Genomic DNA, 14,064 nt, shown 5'->3' on the forward strand with positions numbered 1-14,064 from the left:
GCTGTACCTACATTCTTGGGGCTCCCCCCAAGCACTTCTCACTCCTCAATCCAGGTGTCCCAAGTGAAGCTTTTGCAGGCACCAAGGGCCCATACCTGAGTGAGAGGACTGAGGGTCACTCAGCGATGGGAGTCCACATTAATTTTGTCAACCCATGTGACTTTATTTTCCCTCACCCCAAAGGATCAAAGACAGAATGCAGCACAAGCTGAGGTCCAGACTCTGAAAGAAATCCAAGTACTCCCTGCAGGAGCATATCATAAACTCAGCACACATTCTGAGCTCAGGTGCCCATTCATTCCTACCAGGGGAACCTGGCTGTGTTCCCAGTGGAGAAGACACCTCCCACAGGTGGCCACTGCAGCATCCTGTGTGTCTCAGTGATCCCCGGGCTGGCGTGTTGGCTGGACCAACTCCCTCCTGCACTTGAGCTGCCAGCAGCCACTTGGAGGAGCAGGGACAGCTCCCACTCCAGGTCCTCAATCCTCTGGGCCAGTTGAACTCTCCTCACTTCCAGCTCTAGAGCCTTGTCACTCTTCAGGGCCCAGATTCCCAGCTTCTCTCCACCTGGGCCACCTGCCTCCAGTGGGTTAGATCTGTCTTCCTGCCACTCACAAGGGAAGATGTTGGGAGCCACCTGGAAAGGACAGATGTGGAACCAGGAGAGGTGACCCTTGAGAGTCCTCTGCTCACTCTGGCCTTAGCCATGATCTTTGTCATTCTGGCACTCTTGGGGCACCAATACCCACCTCACACTTGGGAAAGGGCCAACAAGCTACCTCCAGGGACTGACCTCATTATTAACTAATGACAACACAGTGTCCCCTGAGTTTATGTTACCACACTAATGCACAACAGCCAAGTATATTATTACACAATTGTCATTTGAGCAATCTGGAACAATTATTAAATAATTAAATCGCACTGCATTTTATAGTCCCTTGCCTACTACTGTTTTTTCCTTCCTTAATACCTGGGATATTTATATAGAATTGTTGTTGTTTTTTTTTTAAGAATTAAGTTCTCCTGCTGCTCTATTCTCTCCAATCACTGTCTTCTGACGCCTTGACAAGACCAAGGACAGGTCCCTGCACCTGGTCCCTCTGCAGTGGAGCTGGCCTCACAGCTGCCAGTCTCAGGTGGGGTGGGGGCAGATTCAGAGAGGAATGACTCCTTAGCTTAGCACAAACTCTTTGGAAGGCATCCAGATAAAGCTCTGGGCAAGAATAATTGGTGTGTTGAGAATAGAACATAACAGTAAGCTGGAGTTTGCATTTGGGCTTCATGAGAGGTCCCTCTTCTGCGGCTCAGCAATGCTGTAGGGCCATAAGAGACACAGTTCCCACAGCCCACTGGGAAGGGGTTTGTGCATTTCATGGCCATTATTTGGGCCCCACCCTGCTTTGTTTGCCCACAAGAGAAATGTTCCCTCAGTTGTCCATGAACATAGTTATCCTTCCTTGCCATTTTTGTCTTGAGAGGTCACTTTGACAAAGAACACCGGATGCTCCAGACATCAAGACCCAGGCATACATGATGTTCTCCTGGAACTTTCCATACTCAGGAAGCATTCTGACCCTCCTCGTTGTGTGTAAAAATGAGAAGAGAAGAAAACCCACTCAAGGCTCCTTCTTGGCCCCACTCCCGGGGTTTCTGTGGCAGGGGGTATTCCCTGGCTGGACAGAGGGGATTCTGTGGTGTCTCAGGGTATGCCAGCCTAGATATCCACTGGGGGTTGGCTGGTGAGGGGAGGTGCCCACCTGCACCCTTCTAACATCCAGGGTGTTACCCATTTTTAGCAACTCAAGAACTATGGTGTGGTAAAGGAGACACTGAGATTAGGTACAAAAGTCCAGGGGGACCTGCAGTTTAGAAGGGAGGGTGAAACATGACACAATGACTAAAGTGGGAATCAAACACAGAGTGAAGACAGAATGATGTGAGGGGGGTACCAAAAACCTCAAGTTAGGATAAATAGTATTTTATGCAGTGTTAAAACAGTAACACTGGCAACCTAAGGCCCACAGGCCAGCTGCCGGCTTTAGCAAATAAAGTTGTGTTGCACTGAGTGCAGACACAACTGAATGATTACTTTTTTTTTTTGAGACAGGGTCTCACTCTGTTGCCCAGGCTGGAGTGCAGTAGTGCAAACATGGCTCAACGGAGCCTCAACCTCCTGGGGTCAAGAAATCCTCCCACTCAGTCTCTCATATGATGGCAAAGGTGCTACCACACCCAGCTAAATTTTCAATTTTTTGTAGAAACAGAGTCTTGCTGTGTTGGCCAGGCTGGTCTTGAACTCCTGCGTTCCAGCAGCCCTCCTACTTCAGCCTCCCAAAGTACTGGAATTGCAGGTGTGAGCCACTGTACCTGGCTTGAGTCATTTCTGTCTCTAGTCTTTTTTCCCTCCAGCCTTCCCTGTTTCTGCACCTCTAGAGCCTGGAGCTAAGATGGAAGGCAACCTAGATGGAAGATACAGCTCACAGAAAGCTCCTGATTCGAGGCATGCACTGTCCAATAGGCTATATTTAAACAGTCATGTTTATTGTTTGTTTTCCATGATTTTCCTCAATATTTCCAGGCTATGGATTTACTTAGAGAGCTGCAACCCTAAACTGATGGTGTGGGCTTCCCTGTCTCCAGCCCCAGCTCCAAGGCTTCCTGGCATAACCTTCCATTCACCAAACCAAACATGCAGAGCCTGACTTTTGCTGGTGGACATTCTGATGAGAGCTGACTGTTCTGATCCCACCTCCTCTCTGTGGAAGGGCCATAACCCTATGGGATCTGCCCCTATAGACAATTCAGTACCTGAGACCTTGGGCTGCTGGGCTTACCATAAGCACGCCACCTTCACCTGGAGGCAGTGGGTTTGGCCTCTTCTCCTCTTTCTGGAGCTCCAGGGCTTGAACAGTGAGCTGGAAGAACTCCTCATTCAGTGCCTCCAAAGTGTCTTCCACCTGCCTTATCTTTCTCTACAAACAAGGGCATATGGTCTTCATTACTTTTATGAAAATTGTATTAAAATTTTCTTGTGCTCCTGCTCCATGACAGGCAGCAGGGCAAGTGCTGGACATACAGAGTCAAAATCCAGTGCTATTTTCAGAAGACTCAGAGCCTGAAGGCAAGATGAGCCAGACCTATAGTCCAGCAAAATAAAGTAGGAAAAGCTATTGTGGAGAGAGGCACTGGGCATATTAGAAGCAAAAAGTGGGATTCCTAGGCAAGGTAGAGTTGTCAGGGAGAGATTTCTGGATTAGGGGACATATCAACTGAATCTTACAGGATGGACAGTAGTTAGCTGGGTGGAGAGTGGGACAAGAGCAATCTAGGCAAAAGGAACAGCATGTGGGAAAACAACAGATATGAGAAAGCACGGGGAACATTTATTTAGCCATCTGTTCATCTATCCACCCACCCATCCATTCATCTATCCATCCATCCACCCACCCACCAACCTACCCATCCATCTATTAATTCATCCATTCATCTATCCATCCACCCATGCATCTATCCATCCATCTATCCATCCATACACTCATCCATCCACCCACCCCATCGACCCATCCATCAACCCATCCACCTATCTATCCATCCATGCATCCATTCATTCACACACCCATTTATCCATCTACTAGTTCATCCATTCATCCATCCATCCATCCATCCATCCATCCATCCATCCATTCATCCATCAATTCATCTTCCTACCCATACATTAACTCACCTGACCATTCATTCATCCATCCATCGATCTACCCACCCAGCCATTCATCAATTCACCCATCCACCTATCTACTCACCCACTTATCCATCCATCGATTCATCCACCCATTCATCTATCTATTCATCTACCCATACATCCATGTATCCATCCATCCATCCACCCACCCATCCATCCACCCACCTATCTAACCGCCCACTCACCCATCCATGTATCCATGTATCCATCCATCCATCCATCCATCCATCCATCCATGTATCCATCCATCCATCCATCCATCCATCCATCCATCCATCCATCCATCCATTCATCTTCCTACCCATCCACTAACCCACTTACCCATCCATTCATCCATCCACTCATCCACCCATCTACTTACCCACCTATTCATTCATTCATTCGTTCATTCATCCACCCACCCATACATCCAGTCATTCACCCATCTACTCACCCATCCATCAACCTACCCATACATCCACCCACCCACCCCCATCATCCTTGTATCCATCCATCTATCCACTCATCCACTCACCAATTCAACCATCTACTCATCCATCCATCTATCTATCCATCCTTCCATCCATCCATCCATCTATCCCTCTATCCATGGGTGGATGGATGATTCATACATTCATCCATCCACCCACCCAACTATCCATTTACCTACCCACCAACGCATCCATCTACTCATCCATCCATCTATTCATCCATCAATCCATCCATCCATCCATCCATCCATCCATCCATCCATCCATATCTACCCACCAATCCACCCACCCATCTACTCACCCACCCATCTACTCACCCACCCATCATCCATCCATCCAACCATTCACCCACCCACCCACGCATCCATCCATCCACCCACCCATAAGTAAAAAAGACTTATTGCACACTTAGTATGTATCAAAACAAGGATCCATTCTGGGACTCCATTAAGTGAACCACAGAGTTTGCAGTATACCAAGAAAGACAGACACAGAACAAGAAATGATGTGTGATGAGGGTTACTTGATGGTTGTTTGGGTTGCTGTGGGAAGTAGTAGCATGGGATTTGTTTGGAAAAATGGAAGGAGATGATGTTAGAGAAATGGGGGTGGTGTGGGGGCTGGGGACAGCAGGAGATGGAGGGCCCCTGTGCTCTTCTTGCATTGTGGGATCACATAAAGCCCACCACGTCAGAGCCTTTCCTATTAATAGAACCCTCATTTTCTTGGAAATGCCAATGTGCTCAGCTGAAAAATGACTTATCTCAGACTGTCCTGTAGATAGAGGTGATCATGCAGCTAAATTTCGTCCAGTGAGACGTAAAAGAAAGTTGTTGAGGAGGTGGATTCTGAAAAACCTCTTTAAAAAGGGAAGCTGCTAAGTTCCTTTTTTATCTCTTGCATTTCCAGCAGCTGTCTTGTAACCACAAATGACCATGGAGATGGAAGTCATGTGCTAAGGATCATAAAGCAGAAAGCTAGAAGGATCCTGGAATTTGTAGATCCCTGGATGCTGATGAATTTGCTTTTGAACATATTAAATTTAAGCCATCTGTGGGCATTCCAAGAGCTAACACAACCTCAATTGCATGGTGAGTTTAGCTGTCACAGAAAGCCCACTTTTTGCTCCAAACATGAAATAGCAGCTAAAATAAAAATATAAATGAAGAGCCATGTTTAAAAGGAGACTCTTCAGACACCAGAGCTGATGAGACAAGGTGAGGTGGAGGGAGGGAGGTGAAAGCACGTGGCATGTGGGTCTTCCTCCTTAGAAGCCAAGGAGTTAATTCCCGCCTTAGGCAGGTGTTAGGCCGTAAGCACCATTATGGTGGGAGAACTGGTGCAGGGGTGCCTAAGAAAAGTCTGGACCGAGGAAGTGGTTGTCCGTTCTCTGAACCTGTATTAGAAACCTTTATCCAGCCTGAAGACCTGGCCCTGTAGCCGAGTAGGCTTCTTGCTCAAGGGTATGGTTGGAAAAGAATTGATGTGAGAAACTGGAAGCACAAGGCCACACACCACGGAAGGCCAGAGCCTAAGAACAGGACTGGAACCAACCAACCCCATACACAGTAAGCAGAGACAACCACAGTCGCAGCACAAGAAGGTCTGCACAGAGGAAAGTCCCACTGGAGATGTTACAGACAAAAACACAAAACCTGCAAGGAAAGCTGATGACATGAGTCAACAACAAAAAACACATCCAAGAAACCAAAGATAATGGTGAAGTCTGACCATGACTGTCATATGGATTCTATTCCTCCTTTTGTTTTTCCCGTTCTTGTCTGATGGATTCTATTACTCCTTTCGTTTTTCCTCATACTTAAACAACATGAAGAAAAATAAAAAGAGGAATAGAATCCATCAGACAAGAACGGGAACACTGTAGAGAGAGAAAGTGTAGAAATGAAAAAATGTTAATAAAATGACAATATGACTGGTGGATTACAGACAGAGCCAACTGCAGCGAGTTGCTAGAAAATTATGAGGAAATAACCTGGGATGTAGCACAAAGAGGTGAATGGATGGAAACATAAAGAAAGATATAGGAGGCAGCAATTTTCAGTATGGTCCAGCAGTACCCATTAACAGATGGTGCTCTTGGCACACAAGCATCTGTTCTTCGTGTAGGGTTTCCCTGTCCTCACCCTGGGATGCACAAGGGAGTAATACTAGGGAAATGCATCAGATTACTACACCCTTAGGAGTGGGGTTGCTTGTTTTCAGTGGAAGGGCAAAAGCATGGAGTTGGGAGGCTGCCCTATTGCCAAAAAACAGGTTTCAAGGTTTTCTTCCCTTTTCTTTTTCCTTCCATATCAGATCTGCCCTACTATCTTCTGATTAAAAAGAAATGAAAAACAAAAATATGCCAGAACATGAAAACTCCCAACTTTCATTTTTTTCTGATTTTAAAAGATAACACCTACTCATTGGAGAATATTAGTAAACAACTAAACGTATAAACAAGTACAGTAATGTTGCCCATAACCTACTGAGATAGATTGCACTGATGGCCCCTCTTTGGGCATGTGTCCTTGGCCTGTAGTTTGGTGGTGCCCTCCCACAATGGCTGGTGCTTTTTTCTCACCCCTTGACCTGGGATCTACCATCTGACTTTCTTTGGCCATTCGGATGAAGCTGAAGTCACAATTTGCCAGTTTTGAGCCTGGGCCTCAAATAGCCTTTTGGAATTCTGCCATCATTATGAGAAGGACATGCCCCGGCTAGCCTGCTTCCCTGCGGAAGGAGGAGGGATCCTGGTGCCCAACTGCCCCAGATGAACTGCACTGGGCAAGCTCAGTCTAGAGCTGGGTCCAGGCCAGAGGCTGAACCCCCACATTGCAGGAGCAATGGACGCTTCTGTTTGCTGCTGAGGGTTTGCACTGTTTGTCCTGCAGCAAAAGTTAACTGATACCCAGTAACTGAGCTCATATTTCATGTCTTCTCCTTTCAGTTTCTCTCCCTTCCCCCAAGCTAGTCTCTCTCCTGCTTTTATGGCTGTCTTACCCTGTTGCTTCCTTATCTCTTTATGAGCATACATATACTCATTTTTGAAATAATGTCATACTTGCATTCTCTTTTAATCTTTTAACCTAAAGACACTAAAAATTCTCTGTAACATTATTTTTACTAAAGGCATTACTATGTCATGACATTAGCATAATCCAGGTAACCCTTATATTACTGAAAGTTTAGGCCACCTCCATATAATGTTACAAAAATTGCAGTGAACGTGTTTCTTCATGTTCACTTGTATTTTAAAATTATTTCTTTTGGAGAGATTCTTAGAATTGGAATTAATGAGTCAAAAGGAATAAATATTTTAGAGGCTTTTGATACAAATTGCCAGGTTGCTTTTCAGAAAGGTTTTAACTTTTCACTTTAAAAGAAAATCAAAGGACTTCACCCCAAAATACCTTCTTTGACATATTTTGAGAAGGCTGTTCAGGGGGCCTGCAAACATAAGTAGTCTTACAAAGCTGTCTTTCCTGGGGGAGAGCATCTGCATCTGTAGAGAATCTGCATTGGTACAGCCAGGCTTTCTCTGAGGCCCTCTTCTTTCTAAATCTAGGAAAGATTAGCTGAAAGTCTGACCCTTTCTAAGGTCTGAAAGAAACATTCACCATCTGTTCTGTCTGAGAGCTGCTACCTGTGAGGTTTCATCTGCATAGCAAGGCCACCTTTGCTAGCCAGGCCTTCTCTTCTGTCCATCCTATAACCTGTTTTGCCACCCTCGAGCCCCTCTTCTTTCTGTAACTTTAAGATGGTATAAAAACTTCAACCACCTGATCCCCCTCCACCCTGCTTTGAGCCTCATACTTTCTGTATGGCTCCCAGGCTCACATGCACATTAAAAATAATTTTGTATGCCTTTTTCTCCTTTAATCTGCATTTTTTTATTATTATACTTTAGGTTTTAGGGTACATGTGCACAATGTGCAGGTTTGTTACATATGTATCCATGTGCCATGTTGATTTCCTGCACCCATTAACTCGTCATTTAGCATTAGGTATATCTCCTAATGCTGTCCCTCCCCCCTCCCCCCACCCCACAACAGTCCCCGGAGTGTGATGTTCCCCTTCCTGTGTCCATGAGTTCTCATTGTTCAATTCCCACCTATGAGTGAGAACATGCGGTGTTTGGTTTTTTGTCCTTGCGATAGTTTACTGAGAATGATGGTTTCCAGTTTCATCCATGTCCCTACAAAGGACATGAACTCATCATTTTTTATGGCTGCATAGTATTCCATGGTGTATATGTGCCACATTTTCTTAATCCAGTCTATTGTTGTTGGACATTTGGGTTGGTTCCAACTCTTTGCTATTGTGAATAGTGCCTCAATAAACATACGTGTGTATGTGTCTTTATAGCAGCATGATTTATAGTCCTTTGGGTATATACCCAGTAATGGGATGGCTGGGTCAAATGGTATTTCTAGTTCTAGATCCCTGAGGAATCGCCACACTGACTTCCACAATGGTTGAACTAGTTTACAGTCCCACCAACAATGTAAAAGTGTTCCTATTTCTCCACATCCTCTCCAGCACCTGTTGTTTCCTGACTTTTTAATGATGGCCATTCTAACTGGTGTGAGATGGTATCTGACTGTGGTTTTGATTTGCATTTCTCTGACGGCCAGTGATGATGAGCATTTTTTCATGTGTTTTTTGGCTGCATAAATGTCTTCTTTTGAGAAGTGTCTGTTCATGTCCTTCGCCCACTTTTTGATGGGGTTGTTTTTTCTTGTAAATTTGTTTGAGTTCATTGTAGATTCTGGATATTAGCCCTTTGCCAGATGAGTAGGTTGCAAAAATTTTCTCCCATTCTGTAGGTTGCCTGTTCACTCTGATGGTAGTTTCTTTTGCTGTGCAGAAGCTCTTTAATTAGATCCCATTTGCCAATTTTGGCTTTTGTTGCCATTGCTTTTGGTGTTTTAGACATGAAGTCCTTGCCCACGCCTATGTCCTGAATGGTATTGCCTAGGTTTTCTTGTAGGATTTTAATGGTTTTAGGTCTAACATTTAAGTCTTTAATCCATCTTGAATTAATTTTTGTATAAGGTGTAAGGAAGGGATCCAGTTTCAGCTTTCTACATATGGCTAGCCAGTTTTCCCAGCACCATTTATTAAATAGGGAACCCTTTCCCCATTTCTTGTTTTTGTCAGGTTTGTCAAAGATCAGATAGTTGTAGATATGCGGCATTATTTCTGATGGCTCTGTTCTGTTCCATTGATCTATGTCTCTGTTGTGGTGCCAGTACCATGCTGTTTTGGTTACTGTAGCCTTGTAGTATAGTTTGAAGTCAGGTAGCGTGATGCCTCCAGCTTTGTTCTTTTGGCTTAGGATTGACTTGCGATGCGCGCTCTTTTTTGGTTCCATATGAACTTTAAAGTAGTCTTTTCCAATTCTGTGAAGAAAGTCATTGGTAGCTTGATGGGGATGGCATTGAATCTATAAATTACCTTGGGCAGTATGGCCATTTTCACGATATTGATTCTTCCAACCCATGAGCGTGGAATGTTCTTCCATTTGTATGTATCCTCTTTTATTTCATTGAGCAGTGGTTTGTAGTTCTCCTTGAAGAGGTCCTTCACATCCCTTGTAAGTTGGATTCCTAGGTATTTTATTCTCTTTGAAGCAATTGTGAATGGGAGTTCACTCATGATTTGGCTCTCTGTTTGTCTGTGATTGGTGTACAAGAATGCTTGTGATTTTTGTACATTGATTTTGTATCCTGAGACTTTGCTGAAGTTGCTAATCAGCTTAAGGAGATTTTGGGCTGAGACGATGGGGTTTTCTAGATATACAATCTGCATTTTGTCAGTTCACCTCCTGACAAAAGGTGAAAGGGGGAAGTTTCCCCTCTTCTCCTCTACACTATTAGGGCCATTTACATGTTTTTCTAATAAAGCAAGGGTATCTATTAATGGTAAAATTTTAATTTAGTGAATTTATTTTATATTGTTATGTGATCATATCTATTGTTGCTTTCTTTTGGGTTTTCTCTCATTATTTGAAGATTCTTTAAAACCTTCATAGGCTCCCACCTCTTGGTCTTGAGAACATTGTAGACAATCAATTAATACTTGTTGATTGAATGAATTATTTCTCTTGACCAGTATTCTCCAATCTTAATTTCTTTGTCTGTGAAATATTCCTTCTAGTACTTTGTCTCCAACCTTGTGTTTGATTTCTGTCTCCCAGAGTCACTTGTGGCATGTAGGTAAGGAGCAGGGCTAAGAGGTGAAACAGCTGGACAGCATAGAGAAGCCCTGGAGGTGTGAAATTAAATAATTCAAACTTAAAGCTGTTGGAACTTTAAATTATTCTGAGCCATGAGGGGAGTGTTGTGGCTATGCAGACTGAGTTACAGTACAGGTAGCTCAAACTCTTGTCTTTTTTTCTGTAAATAATTAGGAAGACCAAAGCTGTGCTAGAGATAAGACCTCCTTCAGTAGTTAGTAATAAGGTAATCTTCCTTGGAATATAGCAATCTGTAACCAATCTAATCTCTGTAAGATAGGCACCGGCCCTGTGTGGAAAATGTTGTAATGCTGCTAAAATCTCTGTGTCTGCCTATATAAGTGAAACCTTAACTTCTCCACTTTGGAATATTACCCCATTTATTTGGAGTCTAGAAGATAGTCCTAGGTGGCTATCTTCAAGCTTTGTAATTGAACAAACTCTGCATAATCATATTGTCTGACTCTCATTTAAAATTGACATTTTGGTGACTACCAAGGAACTAAAAGCAGACCTCCAGTGATCCACGTCACTTCTCTGACAACTATAGCCCTGGTACCAGCATAAATGACGTGCATTCATCTGGCCTCACCAGAGTCACAGGGGATCTCTGGTAAGGCCCCTGTCAGGTTCTAGTCTCTTGGCTTGGTTGAGATTCAGCTTTATTCAGGTACCACATGTTCCTAACTTGATGGGCTTGAAATTAAAGCTCTATTACAAGGTAGGAGTTTTATTTTGTTATTCTAGAGATTCTGTTTATCACAGATTCATAGTTTTCACTTTTCTCTGAAGTTAAGGTTTTCCTTGGAATTATTCCTTAGAGTTTTTCAATCTTTTCTCTCATTCAAAATTTTGATCATGGAGAAAAACAGTTTCTCTTTGAAAAGATGAAGTAAATCTTTGTGACTTAAGTGAAAAATGCGTAATCTTTAAAACTGGGGAGATTCTGAAGCTTGGTTCAATTGCACTAGCGATATGGAGGGAAACCCACAGGAGAGGGTATCCACATCATTACAAGTACTGGCAGGCATGCCACTGAATGGGCACAGTGACTGGATGTTTGTTGGCTATAGCTCCAGTGGAATGTCTTGGTTATGCAGCAGCAATCCATGGCCAAGATTTACCCCCAGGATTGTTAGGACTGTGTTCTTTGGGTAATGGTTAGGCACAAAGTCAAATAGTTCATATCCTTTTGAAGCCTTCAGATCTTCCTCATTTATCATTTCATTGGATTTATTCTGTATTCCACTGATGTGATCACGTAGCTTCCATCTTTCTGCCACAAAAGGGTATTGAGGATGCAATTCGGCATGCAGAGGCCCTAATCAATTACACAAAAAAGGTCCTTAAGGATAGCTGTGTGGGTGTCTCATTATTAAACAGCAAAGTTGTCCTTATGAGGCAGGCTGTATTAGACACACTCATGGCAGCCCAAGGGGAAACCTGCACTACCATAAAAACTGAATGTGTGTCTATATTCCAAATGATCAGATAGCAACACTAAATTAATGGCTGATATGAAAACCCAAATACCTAACCTTTCAGAATCAACAGCTTCTCTAAATGATTGGCTAAACAGCTGGACTGGATCTTGGCAAACTTGATGGCAGAGCTGTTATTTATTACAGGAATTATAATCATTTGTTGTGTTTTGTCGTGTATTTTTTTTTCTCATTGCTGCTGTGGCATTTGCTCACAATGGAGTTGATGCATAAGTGTAGTGACTAAAATAATGGTCAGAGAATTGCATTAATTAAAGATGCAGCTGTGTAGTTTGACTCAGGTGCAAAATCACCTGGTACATATTGCTTTAAATTCAGCCTATACTCCATTTGCCTTGTAGCTTGATCAGTTCCCCAGCTGTAGGACATGCCCGTCTAGGAATGAGCCTTCCTCACAACACAGAACTACGTTCCTGAACATAAATGGAGCCAAAACAGTTTGAGTTCATTTATAAAACTTTCTTTGAAAGATCTTGATAAAAATGGGGAAATATGAAACTAAGTCATTCAAACTTAAAGCTGTTGGAACTTTAAATGATTCTGAGCCTTGAGAAGAGTGTGGCTATATGGCCTGAGTCACATGGTAGTTGCAGCTTCTGCCTTTTTAAAATTTTTCTGTAAATAATTTGGAAGACTAAGTGGCACTAGAGATAAGATCCCCTTCAGATTATTACCCCTCCTCACAGAGTAATAAAGTAATCTTCCTTGGAATATAGCAATCTGGAACCAATCAAATCTCTGTAATGTATGCACTGTCCTTGCATGGAAAATGTAATCTTGCTAAAATTTCTCTGTCAGTGCCTATGTAAGTAAACCTTTACTTTCCACTTTGAAATGCTGATCCCATTTGTTTGGAGGATGTGTTTCCTGAGGTGTCATCCTCAATCTTTGTACTCAAGCTTTATACTTAATTATTAAGGTTGATGGAGGGGCATGTCCAGGGAATAAGGCTGCCTCAAGAGCTCCTGAGGTGAAGAGGGCCTTGTCCCAGAGTCATGCACCTACCTGCAGCTCAGGAGTGGCTCTATGCCCAAGGCCAGCCTCAAAAATCCACTCCGCAGGTCCTGGGTTCTTGGCATCACTTCTTTTAGCATCACCCTGTGGGAGGCCTGGGGGTCCAGGGTTCTGCTGGGGTCTGAAGTAACAGGAAGGAAAGGTTCCCTTTCAGGCCACTGCTGTCCAGAAGCACATCTCACCTCAGCCAGAATCCAAAAGGAACACTGGCCACTTCCAACTCCTCCCTGAGTGTCTGACATTAGAAAAGGTTGTGATATTAATGTGATGGAGAAATTGAATCCCTGATGTGCCCCTATAGCCTGCTCTGCCTCTGTGTACAGAGCAGCCTTCTCAGTGAAGGGCAGCAGAATGTATGTTATCACCCCAAAGCATGCCATGCTGCCATATAGACTGTTTTGAGCTGAAGGCATTTGAGAAGAAGCAGATACAAGAAAAGCTTTTGGTCCTCCATTTGCCTAAAAGTAGGACATAAACTTATAAATGTATCCTCCCTTCCCCTCTCTACCTGGAAGGACAGAGGCAATCAATCACTAGAGACAGGTACATGCAGAGGAATCTATATAACAAACTGCTAAAACTGGTCCTTATCTGCCATCCATTTCCTCACATATTTACCTTCCCTCAACTTACCTCCCTAGAAACTCAATGCCATTGTCCTTTGTTTTGTCACTTCTCTGAAAATTTATTGTTCTCTTTTAAAGATGCTAAATAAGCCCAAGTTCTAACCACCCCCTTGAGTTACTTACCCTTGGGTGTCCCCGTGGGTCTGCCAAATGCATGTGTTAGAAACTTCTGTTTGTTTTTCTCTTGTTGACCTATCTTTTGTTAAGTCTCATTTACAGGGTCTCAGCTGGAAAGCCTAAAATGGGTTGAAGAGAAGGTCAATTCTCTTTCCCCACCTCAGGCTAGCTGTGTCCTTGATGGGGCCAAAGGCCATGGTGTCAGGGTCTCCTCACACTGTACTGCTTTCAGGTCTGGGAGGGGAGACACTGCCTGGTGTGGTCACACATACCTGCCATACTTTTGTACACAGTCCCTTATTACACTCCCAAGTTTTCAGTCTAGAACGTGCCAGCTGTTTCACGCTGGAAC

The 14,064-nt window shown here is 43.6% G+C and overlaps 1 protein-coding gene and 1 pseudogene across 1 annotated transcript; one reads left to right on the forward strand and one right to left on the reverse strand.

The window, feature by feature from the left end:
- Window positions 1-301: 301 nt before the first annotated feature.
- On the reverse strand, window positions 302-13,909 carry LOC131381275 (uncharacterized). The gene is made up of 4 exons (XM_058428101.1): window positions 13,872-13,909; window positions 12,961-13,090; window positions 2,838-2,975; window positions 302-637 (listed from the first exon to the last, which is right to left on the reverse strand). The coding sequence occupies exons 1-4, from the start codon at window positions 13,907-13,909 to the stop codon at window positions 302-304; spliced, it is 642 nt and encodes a 213-aa protein (XP_058284084.1).
- The window catches only part of LOC116484225 (glycosylphosphatidylinositol anchor attachment 1 protein-like), a 2,355-nt pseudogene continuing 2,198 nt past the window's right edge, over window positions 13,908-14,064 (forward strand).

The sequence above is a fragment of the Hylobates moloch genome, unplaced genomic scaffold, assembly GCF_009828535.3.
Source record: "Hylobates moloch isolate HMO894 unplaced genomic scaffold, HMol_V3 SCAFFOLD_15, whole genome shotgun sequence".
In the NCBI taxonomy this organism is placed as follows: domain Eukaryota; kingdom Metazoa; phylum Chordata; class Mammalia; order Primates; family Hylobatidae; genus Hylobates; species Hylobates moloch.

What these genes read in the sequence shown, in the direction of transcription:
- LOC131381275 (XM_058428101.1), bottom strand. Translation starts at nt 13,909, where the DNA reads ATGGCCTTTGGCCCCATCAAGGACACAGCTAGCCTGAG. An exon ending in AAGGACACAGCTAGCCTGAG is followed by an intron (nt 13,091 to 13,871) that starts GTGGGGAAAGAG and finishes CTGTTACTTCAG; the next exon opens with ACCCCAGCAGAACCCTGGAC. An exon ending in GAGCCACTCCTGAGCTGCAG is followed by an intron (nt 2,976 to 12,960) that starts GTAGGTGCATGA and finishes CCTTGTTTGTAG; the next exon opens with AGAAAGATAAGGCAGGTGGA.